At 33.8% G+C, this 20,668-nt stretch overlaps 1 protein-coding gene across 7 annotated transcripts in view; it reads right to left on the bottom strand.

The window, feature by feature from the left end:
- LOC131046378 (serine/arginine-rich SC35-like splicing factor SCL28) overlaps positions 1-20,668 on the bottom strand; it is an 81,858-nt gene that overhangs the window by 14,305 nt on the left and 46,885 nt on the right. The window contains exon 1 of one of the 7 annotated variants that reach the window (XR_009105990.2): positions 11,848-12,121. The exons of 2 other annotated variants lie outside the window; for them this stretch is intronic. Coding sequence is in view for 3 of the 5 variants with exons in the window: in XM_057980118.2 (XP_057836101.1) it covers positions 12,128-12,318 (191 nt within the window). In the remaining 2 variants the exon portion in view is untranslated. 4 more of the 7 variants (XR_009105992.1, XM_057980130.2, XM_057980124.2 and 1 more) reach the window with 4 other exon arrangements.

Here is a 20,668-nt window from a genome sequence, read left to right as displayed (position 1 = left end):
TTTATTCAAATTTGGCTTGGATACAGTTTTGGGGGGTAGTAATGGATGTTAAAGGAAATTGTATAGAACGGTTGAAAGGCATAAGAGAAAATGGACAACAAACATCAGAGGGGGAGAACAAATAGGTGCCTGGGAAGAGTGATGCCAGATTGGAAATGGAACATATAATTTTGGTCATGTGAAATTGAGTAGAAGGAGATAGAAGAATCAAAGATGGATCAAGACGAATAGACTATGGAGAAAGGGGATTATAAACTAGAGTTCAAGAGGTGAGAAGTTGCATCAATCTTAGAGGAAGGAAGATTGGGAAGTTCTGGTTTGGATCATGCAATTTGAATAAGATTGCAACAATGCCAAAATAAATTGTTCACTGGTTGTTGCTTTCCAAAAGTCTAATACTGTAATAATAGGCCATATAATTCTACTAAGTTTTGTTAGTTTCTATTGCTTCTATGTGCGTGCATGAGCAAACTATCTTTGTGCTTGATAAAGTTACTACCATCATCTGAAAGGTTTTTGATAACATTATAGTTCGTCACCATCGACAAAGTGGACAAATATAGTTAGCGAAGTTGTTTGTCATCAGTTTGGTATTAGAGCTTGTATCTGTCATCAATTTGATAATCATTGGAAGTGTCTCAAGTATAACTTGGAAGGAGTTTGTTGCAAAAGAGGAGTCTATAATTTCATATGGCTTGAACCCTAGAATAATTTGTTGCAGGTGAGAGAAGACATGTAATTGTAGAGGGTAGAGAAGGAGGCATAAAAGATTGCATAAGATTGTGAAAGAAAATTTGTTTGTGAGGGACATGAGAGTCTTTGAGGAAGACAATGAATTCAAAGGGAAAGATGAGACGGGACATGCGTAGACCTGTAACAATCCCATTTTGGGAAGAGTTTTAAGTAGAAGTGGAGAATAGAGAGCTTTGTAAAGAATTGGCAAAGATTGAAAGTAGAGTGGATGTCTTGGAAAAGGTTTATTTCCCTAATAATGGCGTGTTTGCAAGAAGTGGACAAGAGGTAGAAGATAAGGAGTTTGCCGCAAAGATATGTCTCTTGGAAGACATGCAAGAAAAGAATGAAGATGAGAAGATAAATCTAGTAGTGGTTGAAACTGAAGCAACAAAGAATGCGATTGTAGTAGTTGACAAAGTTACAACAAATAGAAAGAGACTCTCTTGACAAAATGCTCGTGTCATTCCATTGATGACCTCATGTGTAGGAGCAACACAATTTCTTTTATCTCTAGGGGAGCTTGATGCAGGAGCATTGAACCTATTTTACTTTTCTTGTTTACCTATTTCCATTTCATTCTATTTGTTCAATTTTGACGGGGACACAAATTTGTGGGAAAGTTATGGACATTAAAGGAAACAGTGTGGAATGGATGAAAGGCATAAGAGAAAATGGAGAACAAATTTCAAAGGGGGAGACTAAATGGGTGCTTGGGAAGAGCAGCGACAAATTGGAAATGGAACATATAATTTTGGTTGTTGTGTGGAATCAAGTAGAAGGATAGAAGAGTCAGAGATGGATTGGGAAGAATAGAGTGTGGAGAAAGGGGATTTTAAATTAGTGTTCAAGAGGTGAGAAGTTGCATTGATCTCAAAGGAAGGAAGATTGACAAGTTCTGGCATGGATCATGTGATTAGAATAAGATCGCCAATCGATGTTTGTAATCAATGCGTTCCTTTATAATGCCAAAATAAATTGTTCACTATGTTTCATTGGTTGTTGCTTGTCAAAAGTCTGATCATGTGATAATAGGTGTGTGAAAAAATTGTCTTTGTGCTTGATAAAGTTCCTGCAATCATCTGTAAGGTTTCCATTAGCATTATAGTTCCTTACAACCATTAGGGTTTCATAGTCCATGATAGTAGATGTGAAGTAGAGCTTCTGGATTTGACTGTATATCTTTTTTGCATCAACATTTCGAATCATACTCTATGATTCATCATAAGAGCTAGAGAAGAAAGTCAAATCCAGAAGTTTTAATTCACATCTATTATAATTCCTGTCACATCGGCAGAGCGAGCAAAGATAGTTAGTGAAGTTGTTCATCATCAATTTAGTATCAAAGTGTAGGCTGTCATTATTTAGTATCAAAGCTAGTGTCCATCATCAATTTGGTATCAGAGCTCATGGCGGTCATCAATTTGGTATTAGAGCTCGTGGCTATCATCACACTCCTACACCCCTAGATTCACTTTCAAAAAAGTTTTAGTCATCTTTCATGAATCCCATTTGCAAAACAACCATAATACCTTATGAACCATTCATTTTGAAGGCTCATGACTCATTTTTTATATTTAGTAGTTTTGTAATGTATTTTGGTGTATTATCATTTTTCTAGTATCAATTATATCCTACTTACCAACATTTCATTAGCTATTGAGAAGAACACATCCGTCAAAACCATAAATGATCAACTTTACATATCACATCTAGCTTCTCCAAGATCCAAAACTAGTATGCTCCTAATACTTTACATGTATCTTTCATATGAGATCAACAAATAATAAAATATTTATACGTCCATCAATTTATCTTTTCATAGGTCGGATAGCAGGAAAAAGAAACCAAATGTTTTCTAGTATATGTTCCCAGAATTAAATAATAACAAACACTTTCAATTTAATAAATAATGTTGTCCTTAGTCACTGCAAGTGTAGTGACTCTTTGGCTATTTAATGACAATTTCACATTAGAATTTACAACTATATGTTGATTATCACATTTGCACTTATAGTTAGAAGTTTATTAAAAATTTCATGCAGGTTTTGATGTTGGTTGACTCTACTAGGGTTTTTCTAGTTTTATGATGCCTTAGTCTTTCTTGTTATATTGTTGTGATATCTATGGCGATTTATTAGTTAGATTTTTCATAGACAACCTTTATATTTATCGTGGGGTCTTAGTTGTTTGTACCTAGTATGGTTGCCTTTTATTTTATTGCTTCACAACCTCTACAAAAATAACCATATTGTAACTACTACTAGAGAAGCTTGATGGTACTCAAAGAAGCTAGGGAATTTATCCCTAAAATTTTCCATGAGGTAATAATAATCCCTTTAAGATAACCTAATGTTTCACATTTGTCATATTGTGATGATACATGTAAATGGCTTGACTAATACACTCATATTGGTTATTTTGTGCATGGATCTCCATCTAAAAGTATGTTACAAAGTTTATTCAAGATTTCTTGGAAGCAATATGGCATAAATTTTGATGCAATCTAAAATACAAACATCATTTATTTATTTAGGTTTTGAAACATTGATCATAAAATGACCATCATGAACCACATGTCCTATATTATTAAAAGCAATTTCCTCACATTTTCATTGGACCTATATGACTTTTTGGCATCCAAGAAAGATAGTTTCAAATACGCGTCTAGGTTGCGTTTTCAAGGTTCTCTCTTCCCCTATAAGCATTTAATTACAATCTAATTTCTTTAATTCATCTCATTTGCCATGAATAAAAGAAATTTTGCTAAACTCTACTCAAAAAAGGGTTTATATAGAACTTGATTTTTCTATGAACTGCCAAGCAATCCATTATTTTTTAGGTTACTCAATGTGTCGCATTAATTTTTCCAACAAATATTGTCACCAATTGGAAAAGCATAAGATCAAAGATTTCTTATTAAAGATATAATTAATATCTCATTGTTTAACCCACAATCAATAAAGGGAGAATCTCAACCGAGTCACATCATGACTATAACAAATTTAAAGCAAAATAGTTGAATATTGCGCACAAGGATTTTGGATTAAATCCCAAACCCTTTCTAGTCATGGTAGTCCCTTCTCTATGCTCTATCTTCCATTCCACAACTAATCTTGCTACTCCTTCAAAAGCTAGTATTTTTTCAACATCTCAAATTATTGTAAGAACATAACCTAGTTTCTCAGTGACAATGTTCCCTACACAACCGTGTGATATATTGCTATGGAGGTCAAAAGAAAGGATTTATTGTGTAGCTCCCACAACCCATGATTTGTGGATGTGAATGAATAAAAACACTATAATAACGTTGCTCTTTTCAAATGGGAACATTTATGTTAATCAACTCAAATTCCTTCTAAACAACCCTTGAGAAATTAGAGAGTGAAATGAACTTCATTACTATTCTACAATAATATACTAGGAATGTTAAGAGGTTTGATTGACTCAATGTGTAATTGCATCATTGAGGACATTCATTGGATATTTTTTTACCTTATACGCATTGTGATTGTAGGAAGCCAAAATCATGGGAGTTTTTCTTCAACCCTTTATCAATGTATATTCTAGAATTCTTTCTTTTCATAGAAGCCACAAGTTGGGAAAATGAGGTTTCATCACCTCTCTCACCATAATAGACTAAATGTATCATTGAGCAAGGAGATAACTCTTCTATTTAGACGTTTAGATTTTGATAATGACAACCATTCACTTGGTATTGTCAAACGTTATGCCTCCAACAATGTTGTTGAGTAACTGACCTTTTGGGATTCATCATTCATGGCATATTGGAGATCTACTATATCCTTTGTGGACATTTAATATAGTGGGTCTTTGGAAGAAAGGAGGGGTTTTTCTCCATGCTTTCATATCTTTGATGAAAAAGAGAAAAAGTGTAGGGATTTGATCATGATTTGTAAAGCTAGAAAAGTTACTTTGTCCAACCATTGTCAAGATCCAACTAGAGTTCTTTAATGCCTTACTATGGGCATGTTCATAGGCCAATAAATTTTTTTCTTTTGTTTATCATACTAATCAACTAGTTGTTGTATTTTTTGATCCTCTTTTGTTGGAACAATTAGCCACCAAGGTGATGTTTCATGGGCAGGTAAACAAGCTAAGGTTTTCTAAAGCTAGTCTCATTTCGAGATTTTCCATGAATGGAAAAAAAACACATTAATGTGGTTAGGAATCTTGTTCCTCAACCCACAATCGATGCCACATGTATTGGTTATGGATAGCCGACTATCAAATGCACTATCAATTTCCTTTGTACTATTGGTAGTCAACTTGTAGCCATCCATTAATGTTAGAGGCCACATTTAAGGAGCTATCCCACATAAAGTTGTTGGTGGCTTCTCAACAAAACTTTAAAATTTGTTGACCTTAATGTGAAGCCTATAGAGAAGAATTATGTGTTGTCTCAAATGACAAATTTGTCAACTACTCAAATTGATCAATTGCCTTGGTTCTATAGTAGAGCCTAGTTTGTATAAAGGTGGGTTCCCTCCAAAAATCTTATCACAAGAAATTTTGACATGACTTACAAGGAGATTTTGGTTGACTTCATACAAAATTCAAACAAATAGTTTGACAAATACTTCAATTGAAATTTTTATTTCAATTAAAAAAATAAAAACAATAAAATATTCTTAAATAAATGACATCTAATATTATACTACAAAATGAACTAGACCTATATAAATTTAAGACAAGACATTGGACTCATCATGAAGATACCAAAACATACCCTAGATTCTCTATAAACTCTACCCCTAACATAATTTCATCACCCATACAAATTAATGGGTATGCTCTCATAATGATATAACATTAATATCTAAAAGATTGTATTTAGAAAATCCCGGCTCTGTGTCACTTTCAAGTGTACCTTCACTGTACTTATTCTCTAGGAACTTTATGTTAAGAGTTGACTATTTTTTCAACATATTTTATCCTCACAATACGTCCTCCCTAAAGATCAAACCCCTATATGTGTCGTGACATTCTGAGATCTCTAATCCTTAATAATAATCACACAACTAATTCAGTAAATCATCATATTAACTTTAGTCACAGCAATATTATTATTATTATGGTATATGTTTTTAATCTCTTAGTTTACATAAGTATTTGATTGTCTCTATTATTAATACTATGCTGTCCTGTTCAATGACAGCGAGTGTCTCGAAAGACGTACACCAAAGTTGTGAAATTTCCCGGGCCAATTAAAATCTTCCAGCCAAGTACTTAACCCATGCTGCCTCCACATTCAAGTCGGAGAATATAATTGAACAAACACTCACGGGGTTGGTTAGTTTACCAGATTGCCATCAGTACTGAACGGTTGATGTTCATTCCAGACAAAAAATAAATCGGAATGGAATCCAGGTGGTCAGAGGCTGAGAATTTCCGCAGTCTATAATGTAATTGTGTGAGTTCGATGTTCATAATGTAATTGTTTATTATTGTGGTGAGTATATTTTTTCAGACTTTTTATGAATTGTGGTGAGTTTATTTTTTCAGATTTTTTAAATCAAATCACATGATCTATCATCATGAAGTTTATTGCTTATGTAGCAATAAACTTCGAGGAAATAAACCCATGCAGCTATTAACAGTAATTATGCACAATAACATGAGTCATGTTATTTCAAGCTTCAATCTAATTTACACCTTCAACAAGAAAATAAATGCTAGAACGAGAGAGATTATCCTATCTGAACACCCTCCCTCCCACTCAGAAAGGAGAGAATTTGCTAGCACAAAGCTATGCTATGCACATCCACCTCTGAAACTAGTTTAACAACATGATTCTGTTGTAGACATGTGATTTACAGAGTCTGAGTTTATTTTCTCGACACTTGTTATTGTGCATGAGTTTATTTCTTTGATGAACATAGAAGAAATAAACTCATGCACAATAACAAGTGTCGAGAAAATAAACTCAGACTCTGTAAATCACATGTCTACAACAGAATCATGTTGTTAAACTAGTTTCAGAGGTGGATGTGCATAGCATAGCTTTGTGCTAGCAAATTCTCTCCTTTCTGAGTGGGAGGGAGGGTGTTCAGATAGGATAATCTCTCTCGTTCTAGCATTTATTTTCTTGTTGAAGGTGTAAATTAGATTGAAATAAACTCACACAGCTATAATCAAAAGCTATGCACTATAACATGACTATTATTTCAAGATTGGATCTAATTTACACTTTCAAAAAGAAAATAACTACTACAACAAGAGAGATTATCCTATCTGCACACCCTCCCTCCCACTCAGAAAGGAGGGGATTTGTTAGAACAGAACACTCAAACTATAAACAAAGAGCAAACAAGATTGTCTGTAGAAACTCCCACACGGAAGAAACGAGGGTGGGCAAAAGATTTCTCTATTTGTTTCTGAAGTAAAGAGCTAAAAAGATTATCGGCACAGTGGGGATAAAAAAAACTCCATGTTTTTGAAAAAAAGCAGTGCATCAAGGAGAGGAGGGTTCACGATTTGAATGAATGAATGTATGTTTTTAATAATGAAATCAAATAGTTTATGAAATTTATGGATAGCCACCAAACAGATAAACATATAAAATTCAAAACATTATGTCAATTAAACTTTCTACTTATCTTGATCAGAAAATGCAATGTAGAAATTAAAAAACAAAAACAAAAACAAAAACGTTCAGTGCAAAATTGGCACCTTGTGGTTTTGGACAGGTTCCTAACTAGCAGAGTTGTGGGATATGCTGTGTAACGAGTTGCAGAGGGGTTGGCATCATCATTAATGGAAGATTTTTCTCGTCTTTCACGCCGAGGAGGAGGAGAAGTGGGGCTCGGCGTTCGGCGCTTCAGCTTTGGGTTACGATTGCGGCTGCTCATCTTCACTTCACTGAAATATCCACGTCTATTTTCTCTTCTCTTCTGTTGTGTTCTGTTCTGTGTGGGACTGAGCAACTAAAACAGGAGTTTATAAGCGTATGCTAACTATTTGCTGGGGTCCGTAGATTCTCGTGCTTTGCTTCTTATTACAACCGGTCCTTGAGCTAAATTCAATTCCAGTGAGTGCAGGACTCGTACCATTATATTCAATCTCTCATGATAGTTTTCTGTCTTGTTTACTGTCGCAAGATCTCATAGACCAAACTTAAGATCGGTCATGATCCTAGACATTTTTTGTTTTTAACAATGGTGAGAGAAACAAATTATTGCCTCTCAAAAGATATAAACTCCTGGTTATTATTTTAAGTTATATGCAAAACATTTGTTTATGTATTATAAACATTCCTTAATTGTGTTGGAAATGTGTAAATTTGATGAAGTGGAGGTGAATTTTGAGTCAAAGTTTATTGTATCTATATTTCATAAGTAGTGGTCTTTTAGAATCCATCTTTTATAACAATGAATGATCCATTTAGCACTCATTGCATCTAGATGGTGCATCTTTTATGAGAATGAAAGATCCACTTAGCACTCATTGCATGTAGATGATGCATATTTTATGACAATGAATGATTTACTTAGCACTCATTGCATCTAGATGATGCTCATTGGAGTGAAGTTTCGAGACTTTGCAAATGACCACACTTGCTTAATTGTAAAAATTCTTTTAAAATTGCTTAATTGCTATCCATTTACAAAACTACAATGATGACTTGACTTTTAGTATATTGGTGTGAATAAGGTTTTATACCTAGCTAGTTCCTAGTAGCAGACTTATTTACATGACTTAAGTTTTACTTAAATCCTAGGTGTTGTTTCTAGAAGAGATAAGATCTTATCATATTTTTATCTTTATGAATTTTATTTACTTTTCATTACCTAGACATTTAATGTTTGTGTCATGTTACTTAATCATGCTACATCACACATTGCCTTTATAAACAAGGCATCTCATTGTATATTTCATATTCAATCAATCAATCTTGCTTAATGAAGCAAGCTATCCTTGCCATTTTCTCTCTCGTGGAAGATATTTTTGGTCCAGTAGCTAGTCCTAGGAATGTTGAGGAGTCCCCATTAACTCCTACATAATATAAAGAATACATGTAACTGAAAAACTATTTGGTGTATAAAGACACATATGCAAACATTATGCAATCTGACTTGCTTCCATCCAAACCAAAAAAAAAGTTTAATTAAAGATATTAGGTTTTGACAATTCATAGTGTTTAGGACCTATTATTTTTGGGTTCAACTATATAAGAATTATTTTGCATGGATCAAAGAGAGTGATCATCAAAAACATTTAGGGCTTGGAGATTCAAACAATACTTATTGCCCAAATCACTATCAATATTCCAAATATTTTTGTTGCTAAATATTTGAAAAATGTAAGATCCTTGGAAGTTGAGCCATTGATAACCACTCTTTGTGATGGTTTCTATTTATAACTAAAAAAAGACAAGTACTTAGCTATCATCTTTATAATTAAAGCTTTCAAATTTATTAAATGGGGCATTTGTGTCATTGTTCATATGTTATGTGAATCTTGGCACTTTTGTCTCTCTTGATCCAAGTTTAAATCTCAATATGATAGTTTTGGGATGGACTTTGATATCGACAATAAAATCACTATGACTGATTTAAATAATACAACCATAAGAATGGCATTTACCCTCCCTATAATTTGTGAAGGGAATGAAAATGATTGGTAGACAAATCTCACTCCTTATAAGCTGAAGCTTGGATATGATTGTTGCAATCTAAACCCCCTCTAAAAATCTTAATTGCATATAAATTTTCAACTATTCCCCATCTATTTTATATGGGTGATTCACTAGAAAGCTCTTATTGAACATAATAGAAATCTCAAATCAACTGTAGTATATCATATCCCAAGGCCTCATGATTAGTGACAATATGAGACATGGAAATTTTCATGTTTTAAATAACAAATTTGTGAGCTACTCAAGTTGATCAATTGCCTTAGTTCTATTGTAAAGCATAATTTGTATGAAGGTAGGTTACCTTCTTCAAAGCATTATCAAAAGAAATGTTCACAAGGATTATGATGTTGCTAGGGGATATTGGTCGACTTTGTACAAAATTCAAACAAATGATTTGACAAACACTTCACTTGAAATTTTTATTCAAATTTAAAATAATAAAATATAATACATTATTTTAAAATAAATGCATACCCAATTTTTTTCATTTATATCTTAACCTATATAACTATCTACTGATATGTCATGAATTCAAATTTATATCTAAAAAATGATCTTAAAGATTCAAATACTTTTAAAGTTGGAATTGGCTATGCAGCCATAAATTTAGCAAGTTAAATAAGAGGCACATCTTTGTCCTTATATAACTTGCTAAATATATAATTGGATAACCACTTCCTTTAAACTTTAATAACTTTGATTCAACATAAGAACACTTTGAAATACATTAAATGTAAACATACCTGAGATTCTCTAGGGGAAGAGCACCGGTAGTGGATAGCTTTTTGTCAACCCAACCCCCCAATTACTAATTTTAAAGGAGCCAGAAAAATGATAATGAAAAGCTCATTAATAAATTTCATATGTACCAATAGTCGATATTTTTTTACCTTTTTTGATCTATAATTGGCTCATTTGTGCACTACTATTGGGACATTTGTGCACAAAAACTGGGGCGTTTGTCCACGATTACTGACAATTTTGAATTGATGGTTATTGGAACATCTGTAAGTAGGTATCGGGTGACACTTTGAAATGTGTAATTTTACAACATGCATCGTTACTACCCAAAAGCTAGAACTTTAATTATACGCAGTTAAGTCACATATGAAGACACCAAAAAAAATTCATCAAATCCGATATACGATTTAATAATTCTAAGTGAGTGAAGTTAGCTATATCCACTATTGGTAATCTTCCCCTATAAACTCTCTCCCATATCTTAACATAATTTCACCATCCATGAAGACTATTGGGTGTGGTATTATAATGATAAGATTAATATAAAAAGGTGTGTTTAGAAAAGCCCGCCTCTATGTCTAACCACATAGACACTTTCAAATAAGATGAAATACACTTCCCGTGTAACCAGAGCCATATTCCATTATTCTCTATGAACTTCATGCTAGAGTTGACTCCTAACACAGTCGTTTATAATTTAAGTCAGAAAAGAATAAATAGGTACCTGGTTTGTTAGTTTACCAGATTTCCAAAAGTACAGTACAGTACTGTACTTTTGGCGTCCTGTTATGAAAACATGCAATTAGAAACTAATTGAAATGGTCGGAGGCTGAGACATGAGACCAGTGAAGAATCTCTCTCTCTCTGACTGACACACAAATCTCAGGCTGCAGTGAACCAGACATATAAAAGCTGTACTATGCACACCGACCTCTGAAACTAGTTTAACAACATAACTAAATTATATCAAGATTCAATATAATTTATACCTTCAACAAGAAAACAGCCACTAGAGCATGACCATATTTTTTTCATTAACGTTCTAGGATCTATTATGAGAATAAAAAAAGAGAAATCATTTCTTAAAGCTTGCTGGAAAAATTTCACACCATCAAATTTAATAATCATCAAATTAAACTATATATAAATTGTGAAAACTTCATGCATTTCAAGAGGAGAATTTGTCAGAACAAAATACTCCACTGAAAAATGAAAAACAACTAGAGTAAATAAGATTATCTGTACAAAACCCCTCACAGAAAGGAGGGCAAAAAGATAAGATTATCTGTACAAAACTCCACACAGAAAGGAGGGCAAAAAGATAAAATTATCTGTACAACCCACACAGAAAGGAGGGCAAAAGGATTCCTCTGTACAAAACTCCACACAGAAAGGAGGGCAAAAAGATAAAATTATCTGTACAACCCACACAGAAAGGAGGGCAAAAGGATTCCTCTGTTTTTATTCTGGAAAAATAAAACAAGTAGAGAGCTAAGAAGATTATCAGCACAGTCGTGCACAAGGAGGACAGAAAAAGATTTACATGATTTGGAAAAAAAGTAGTGCATCAATAAGGAGGGTTCGGGATCAGTACAGGAAAGGCAGAAATCAATCATTCCAGAAGATAAAAACGACGGCTTGAGGTAAATGATTCTATTGCCTTGTCTGCAACAGGAATTATGAAAAAACCAAAACTTTCAGTGCAAAATCGAAACCTTGTGTCTTGAGAGAGGTATCTAACTAGCAAAGTTGTGGGGTATGCTGTGTAACGAGGTGCAGATGCAGAGGCATTGTAACTTTCAGGTGTTGCTGGAGAAACATAAAAAAACCAAAACTTTCAGTGCAAACTTGAAACCTTGTGCCTTGAGAGAGGTATCTAACTAGCAAAGTTGTGGGATATGCTGTGTAACGAGGTGCAGATGCAGAGGCATTGTAACTTTCAGGTGTTGCTGAAGAAACATAAAAAAATCAAAACTTTCAGTGCGAAATTGAAACCTTGTGTCTTGAGAGAGGTTTCTAACTAGCAAAGTTGTGGGGTATGCTGTGTAACGAGGTGCAGAGGAGGAATCATTGTCGTCATCCTCTGAAGATTTCTTTCCTATTTCACGGCGAGAAGGAGGGCTCGGCGTTCGGCGCTTCAGCTTTGGATTGCGGTTACTGCGGCTACTGCTACTGTTACTGCTCATCTTCCCTGCAATGAATAAATACTCTTCTATGTGGGATTAATAGTCAGTCTTCTATGTGGGACTGGGCAACCAGAACAGGCAAGCGTTATGGTGGGGTGGGGATCTAGAGCTTAAGAATCTCATCTCCTGCTCTGCGTCTTTTTGAGCTTGCTTAAATTCGATGGTTTTCTTTCAGCACTGGTATCTACTGTTGGTTATAATATTCCATCAATATCTCTTAGTATAACGTTTTCTGTTTGTTCGCTCTTATAGACAAACCTGAAGGTCGGTTATGCGCGTCGACAATTATTTTGTTTTTAACTACGGTGAGAACAAAAAATTATTTGCTTTTCAGATTTAGGGGTTAAAAGCATTTGATATAGACTAATTTCGGTTTTGGTTTGAGGAATATTTGCATTGCCTTCATAGTGTAATTATAAGTTTACATTTATAATCGTTATGTGGGTCAATAGGTCTTCAATTTAGGAAAAGCATTTCATTAGATTTTGTTAATTAAAAGTATATTAAAAAAATTAGTGGGTTAATAATGGTTTATTTTTAAAATTAGGCATTATTTTGTCAACGTGTCTTCAATTTAAGAAAAGCACTTCATTAGATTTTGCTAATTAAAAGTACTAAAATAATTTAGTGGGTTAATAGCGATTTATTTTTAGAAAAAAGATAGTATTAGATCAATTGTGCAACTTTATTGGTACCAATAGTGCATGATTATTGGGGCATTTGTGCATAAGTATTGGATCAATTGTGCAAGTTTTTTGATTGTTAAAGCGAATGGGTAATGGGACAATAGGAATATGTTTCAAGCCACATCGTTTGTCTTTACTACCCAAAAGCCATATCAATAGCTATAATCAATTAAGTCGTATACAAAGACAACCAAGACAAAATTATCAAAATCCAATGTACCATTTAAAAACTTAGGGTATGCAAAGTTAGCTATAATGACTATTAGTGCTCCTCCCCTAGTGATGTATGCTAATAGAGTATGTCGTTGCATTATAATATTTATGTTACTTATTTTAGTTGTATGTGCAAAACATTTATGTTGTTTTCTAGTACATATTTTACTCTATACACTATTTTAAAATAAATGCATGTCCAATTCTTTTCATTTATATCTTAACCTATAGAACTATCTAATGATATATCAAGAATTCAAATTTCTAGCTAAAAAATGATCTTAAAGGTTTAACACCTTTAAAGTTGGAATTGGCTATGTAGCCATAAATTTAGCAAGTTACTTTATATAACTTGCTAAATATATGACTGAATAACTGCGAACTTCAAACTTTAATAACTTTGATTCAGCATAAGAACACTTTGAAATACATTAAATGTAAACATACCCTAGATTCTCTAGGGGTAGAGTACCAATAGTGGATATAGTCCCAATAGTGGATAGCTTTTTGTCAACCCACTCCCCCAATTACTAATTCTAAAGGAGCTAAAAAAATGATAATGAAAAGCTCATTAACAAATTTCACATGTACCAATAACTAACAATTTTTTAGTTTTTTTTCACCTTTTTTGATCTAAAATTGGTCCATTTATGCACCATTATTGAGACATTTGTGCACAACTACTGGGGCATTTGTGCACAAGTATTGGTAATTTTGAGTTGATGGTTATTGGTATATTTGTAAGTAGGTATTGGGCGACACTTTGAAATGTATATTTTTCGACACTTGTGCACATAACTGATCCCACAACATGCATCGTTACTACCCAAAAGCCAAAACCTTAATTATAAGCATTTAAGTCGCATATGAAGACAACCAAAAACAATCATTGAAATCCGATGTACAGTTTAAGAATTCTAGATACGCGAAGTTAGCTATATCCACTACTGATACTCTTCCCATCCACCATCCATGAGAACTATTGGGTGTGCTATTATATTGATAAGATTAATACATTAAAATGATGTGTTCAGAAATTGCCCGCCTCTATGTCTAACCACATAGACACTTTCAAATAAGATGAAATGCACTTCCCGTGTTACTAGAGCCATACTCCATTACTCTCTATGAACTTTATGCTAGAGTTGACCCATAACACAGTCGTTTATACCTAATTTAAGTCAGAGAAAAGAAAAAATAGGTACTTGGTTTGTTAGTTTACGAGATTTCCAAAAGTACAGTACTGTATTGTACTGTTGGTGTGTCCTGTTATGGAAAACACGCAAATAGAAACTAATCGAAATGGTCAGAGGCTGAGACATGAGAACAGTGAAGAATCTCTCTCTCTGGCTGACATACAAATCTCAAGCTGCATTGAACCAGACATATAAAAGCTGTACTATGCACACCGACCTCTGAAACTAGTTTAACAACATAACTAAATTATATCAAGATTCAATATAAGTTATAGCTATTAGAACAGAGCATTTCTTTTTCATTTACGTTCTAGGACTTATTATGAGAATTAGAAAGGACAAATCATTTCTTAAAGGTTGATAAAAAAAATTAATACAATCAAATTCTTATATTGTTAGCAGTTTCTGGATTAGATTGTGTGTATGAATGTTTTGAATCACACTCAATAACAGGACAGAATGCCAAAAAGTTCAAAAAGTTATAAAATAATGAATTGCAGACAATCAAATTCAACAATCATCAAACTAAACTATTTAAATTGTGAAAACTTCATGCATTTCAAGAAGAGAGTTCGTTAGAACAAAAATACTCCACTGAAAAGATAAAAAACAACTAGAGAAAATAAGATTATCTGTACAAAACCCCACACAGAAAGGAGGGCACAAGGATTCCTCTGTTTTTATTCTGGAAAATTAAAACAAGTAGAGAGCTAAGAAGATTATAGGCACAGTCGTGCACAAGGAGGAGGACCGAAAAAGATTTACATGTTTTGGAAAAAAGTAGTGCATTAATAATGAGGCTTCGGGATCTGTACAGGAAAGGCAGAAAACAATCATTCCAGAAGATAGAAACGATGGCTTGAGATAAATGATTCTATCGCCTTGTCTACAACATGATATATAAAAAAACGAAAACTTTCAGTGCAAAATTGGAACCTTGTGTTTTGAGAGAGGTTTCTAACTAGCAAAGTTGTGGCATATGCTGTGAAACGAGGTGCAGATGAGGAATCATTGTTGTCATCCTCTGAAGATTTCTTTCCTCTTTCACGCCGAGAAGGAGGGCTCGGCGTTCGGCGCTTCAGCTTTGGATTGCGGTTACTGCGGCCACTGCAACTGCTGCTCATCTTTCCTGAAATGAATACTATTCTATGTGGGACTTTAACGATTTTATCTTGATTGTGGGACTAATAGTCAGTCTTCTATATGGGACTGGGCAACCAGAAGAGGCAAGCGTTATGGTGTGGTGGGGACCTTGAGCTTCAGAATCCCATCTCCTGCTCTGCGTCTTCTTGAGCTTGCTTAAATTCGATGATTATCTTTCAGCACTGGTATCTACTGTTTGTTATATTCCATCTCTATCTCTTATTATAACGTTTTCTGTTTTTCACTCTCAACTATCTTATTGGCCAACCTGAAGGTCGGTTATGCTCGTCGGACAATTATTTTGTTTTTTACCATGGTGAGAACAAAAAAATTATTGCTTTTCAGATAGACGAGAGTGAAAATTTGTTGTTTAAGTTGGGTGACCCGTTTTTATAAAGTCTACATTTATAATTACACTTTGGGGGTTGTGCAAATAATCTCCCCATCACGGAGCTATTTGGTCAATGGGTCTCAATTTAGAAAAAGCATTTATTAGATTTTGTTAATTAAAAGTTTATAAAAAAATTTAGTGGGTTAATATGATTTATTTTTAGAAAAAAGATAGTATTAGATCAATTGTGCAACTTTATTGGTACCGATAGTGTACGATTATTGGGACATTCGTGCATAAGTATCGGATCAATTGTGTGCAAGTTTTATGATTGTTAAAGCAAATGGGTAATGGGACAATAGGGAATATGTTTCAAGCCACATCGTTTGTCTTTACTACCCAGAAGCCATAGCGATAGCTATAATCAGTTAAGTCGTATACGAAGACAACCAAGAAAAAATTGTCAAAAACCAATGTACCATTTAGGAACTTAGAGTGTGCAAAGTTAGCTATAATGACTACTAGTGCTCCTCCCCTAGTGATGTATGTTAATAGAGTATGCCATTGCATTATAGTATTTATGTTACTTTTTTTAGTTGTATGTGCAAAACATTTAAGTTGTTTTCTAGTACATATTTTACTTTATACACTATTTAAAAATAAATCTATGTCCAATTCTTTTCATTTATATCTTAACCTATAGAACTATCTAATGATATGTCATGAATTCAAATGTATATCTTAAAAAAGATCTTAAAGGTTTAACACCTTTAAAGTTGGAATTGGTTATGTAGCCATAAATTTAGCAAGTTAAATAAGAGGCACATCTCCAATGTGCTTTATTCTCCTTGTCTTTATATAACTTGCTAAATATATGACTGAATAACTACTTCCTTCAAACTTTAATAACTTTGATTCAACATAAGAACACTTTGAAATACATTAAATGTAAACATACCCTAGATTTTCTAGGCCGTGACAATTTTGGCTCCAAAACGGACCTTTCGTATAGCGTGATAGTGATGTGTTAGTCAATCGTAGTTGTTTATTGCAAAATCGCCGGTATAAAACGCACGACTAACACACATGTTAATCAATCCGTACTGCTGTTTTGCAGCCAGAATAGATGCGTTCGATTCTCTAGGGGCAGAGTACCAATAGTGGATAGCTTTTTGTCAACCCAATCCCCCAATTACTGATTCTGAAGGAGCTAGAAAAATGATAATGAAAAGTTCATTAACAAATTTCACATGTACCAATAACTGACAATTTTTTTAGTTTTTTTTTTAACCTTTTTTGATCTATAATTGGCCCATTTATGCACCATTATTGAGACATTTGTGCACAACTACTGGGGCATTTGTCCACAAGTAGTGGTAATTTTGAGTTGATGGTTAGTGGAATATCTGTAAGTAGGTATCGAGCAAAACTTTGAAATGTGTACTTTTTGACCCTTGTGAACATAACCGATCCCACAACATGCATTGTTACTACCCAAAAGCCACAACTTTAATTATAAGTACTTAAGTCGCATACAAAGACAACAAAAAACAATCATCGAAATCCGATATACAGTTTAAAAATTCTAGTGCGTGAAATTAACTATATCCACTACTAATACTCTTCCCTATAAACTCTCCCTCGATATCCTAACATAATTTCACCATCCATGAGGACTATTGGGTGTGCTATTATAATGATAAGATTTTTACATTAAAAAGATGTGTTTAGAAAAGCCCGCCTCTATGTCTAAACACATAGACACTTTCAAATAAGATGAAATGCACTTCCCGTGTAACCAGAGCCATACTCAATTATTCTCTATGAACTTTATGCTAGAGTTGACCCTTAACACAATCGTTTATAATTTAAGTCAAAGAAAAGACAAAATAGGTACTTGGTTTGTTAGTTTACCAGATTTCCAAAGTACATTACTGTACTGTACTGTACTGTACTGTTGGTGTCGTGTTATGAAAACATGCAATTAGAAACTAATCGAAATGGTCGGAGGCTGAGACATGAGACCAGTGAAGAATCTCTCTGTGGCTGACACACAAATCTCAGGCTGCAGTGAACCAGACATATAAAAGCTGTACTATGCACACCGACTTCTGAAACTGGTTTAACAACATAACTAAATTATATCAGGATTCAATATAAGTTGTACCTTCAACAAGAAAACAGCTCATTAACGTTCTCGGACCTATTATGAGAATTAGAAAAGAGAAATTATTTCTTAAAAGGTAAAAATTAATACAATCAAAATCTTATATTGTTAGCATTCTTGATTATAGATTGTGTGAGAAATTTTTTGACCATCAACGTTTTGAATCACACTCTCTATAAAATGTCAAAGAATTCAAGAAATTATAAAATAGTTTTCTTATAAATCACACTCTCTATAGAATGTCAAAGAATTCAAGAAGTTATAAAATAGTTTTCTTATAAAATAGTGAATTGCAGATAATCAAATTCAACAAAACTTCATGCATTTCAAGAGGGGAGAATTCGTTAGAACAAAATACTCCACTGGAAAAATAAAAACAACTAGAGCAAATAAGATTATCTGTACAAAACCCCACACAGAAAGAAGGGCAAAAGGATTCCTATGTTTTTATTCTGGAAAAATAAAACAAGTGGAGAGCTAAAAAGATTATAGGCACATTCGTGCACAAGGAGGAGGACCGAAAAAGATTTACATGTTTTGGAAAGAAGTAGTGCATTAATAATGAGGGTTCGGGATCTGTACAGGAAAGGCAGAAATCAATCATTCCAGAAGATAAAATTATGGCTTAAGATAAGTGATTCTATCGCCTTGTCTGCAAAAGGATATATTAAAAAACCACACACAGAAAGGAGGGCAAAAGGATTCCTCTGTTTTTATCCTGGAAAAATAAAACAAGTAGAGCGCTAAGAAGATTATAGGCACATTCGTGCACAAGGAGGAGGACCGAAAAAGATTTACATGTTTTGGAAAGAAGTAGTGCATTAATAATGAGGGTTCGGGATCTGTACAGGAAAGGCAGAAATCGATCATTCCAGAAGATAAAATTATGGCTTGAGATAAGTGATTCTATCGCCTTGTCTGCAAAAGGATATATTAAAAAACAACACACAGAAAGGAGGGCAAAATTAAAAAACCACACAGAGAAAGGAGAGCAAAAGGTTTCCTCTGTTTTTATTCTGGAAAAATAAAACAAGTAGAGAGCTAAGAAGATTATAGGCACATTCGTGCACAAGGAGGAGGACCGAAAAAGATTTACATGTTTTGGAAAGAAGTAGTGCATTAATAATGAGGGTTCGGGATCTGTACAGGAAAGGCAGAAATCAATCATTCCAGAAGATAAAATCATGGCTCGAGATAAGTGATTCTATCGCCTTGTCTGCAAAAGGATATATTAAAAAACCAAAACTTTCAGTGCAAAATTGGAACCTTGTGTCTTGAGAGAGGTTTCTAACTAGCAAAGTTGTGGGATATGCTGTGTAACGAGGTGTAGAGGCGGAATTAGAGGCGTTGTTGTCATCCTCTGAATATTTCTTTCCTCTTTCACGGCGAGGAGGAGGGCTCGGCGTTCGGCGCTTCAGCTTTGGATTGCGGTTACTGCGACTACTGCTCATCTTCTCTGCAATGAATACTGTTCTATGTGCGACTTAATCTATTTTCTCTTGAATGTGGAACTAATAGTCAGTCTTCTATATGGGACTGGGCAACCAGAACAGGCAAGCGTTATGGTGGGGTGTGGACCTTGAGCTTAAGAATCTTATCTCCTGCTCTTCGTCTTCTTGAGCTTGCTTAAATTCGATGGCTTTCTTTCAGTACTGGTATCAACTGTTGGTTATATTTCCATCTCTCTCTTATTATAACGTTTTCTGTTTTTTCACTCTTATAGGCCAACCTAAAGGTCGGATATGCTCGTCGACAATTATTTTGTTTTTAACTATGGTGAGGTGGAAAAATTATTGCTATTCAGATTTACGGGGTAAAACGATACACGTCAGGGAAAACTTGTTATTTAATTTGGGTGCACCGTCTTTCTAGTATATTATAAGTCGACACTTATAATTACATATGGGGTCGATGTGTTTTGAATTTAGAGAAAGTATTTTATTAGATTTTGTTAATTAAAAGTCTATTAAAAAATTTAATGACTTAGCAGTGGTCTATTTTTTAAAAATTGATAGTATTAGATCAATGTCATTAGATTTCCGCAATCCATTAATCTATTTGTATAATGCTTCTAGATTTGATTGTGTGAGTTTTTAGTTTTTTGCAATTTTATTGGTACCAAGTTTTCGATTATTGGGGGCATTCGTGCATAAGTATTGGATCAATTGTGCAAGTTTTTTTTTATTGTCAAAGCGAATAGATAATGGGACAATAGGGAATATGTTTCAAGCCACATTGTTTGTCTTTACTACCTATAAGCCATAGCATTAGCTATTAGCCGCTGAGTTGTATATGAAGACAACCAAGAGAGAATTGTCAAAATCCAATGTACCAATTAGGAACTTAGGGTGCAGAAAGTTAGCTATAATGACTATTGGTGCTCTTCGCCTAGTGATGTATGTTAAACGAGTATGTCATTGCATTATAATATTTAGATTACTTATTTTAGTTGTATATGCAAAATATTTATGTTGTTTTCTAGAACATATTTTACTTATCATAATGTTATTTCCTATTTATCCTAAAATATTTGTTTATGTATGTTAAATATTTAGTAGTAGAGGTGATTTTTAAATCAAATATATCAATAGTGGTGGTGTGCATAAATTCATCT

The sequence above is a fragment of the Cryptomeria japonica genome, chromosome 10, assembly GCF_030272615.1.
Source record: "Cryptomeria japonica chromosome 10, Sugi_1.0, whole genome shotgun sequence".
Lineage (NCBI taxonomy): Eukaryota > Viridiplantae > Streptophyta > Pinopsida > Cupressales > Cupressaceae > Cryptomeria > Cryptomeria japonica.
The sequence above is the reverse complement of the archived record's forward strand: the minus strand, read 5'-3'. Positions and strand labels throughout refer to the sequence as shown.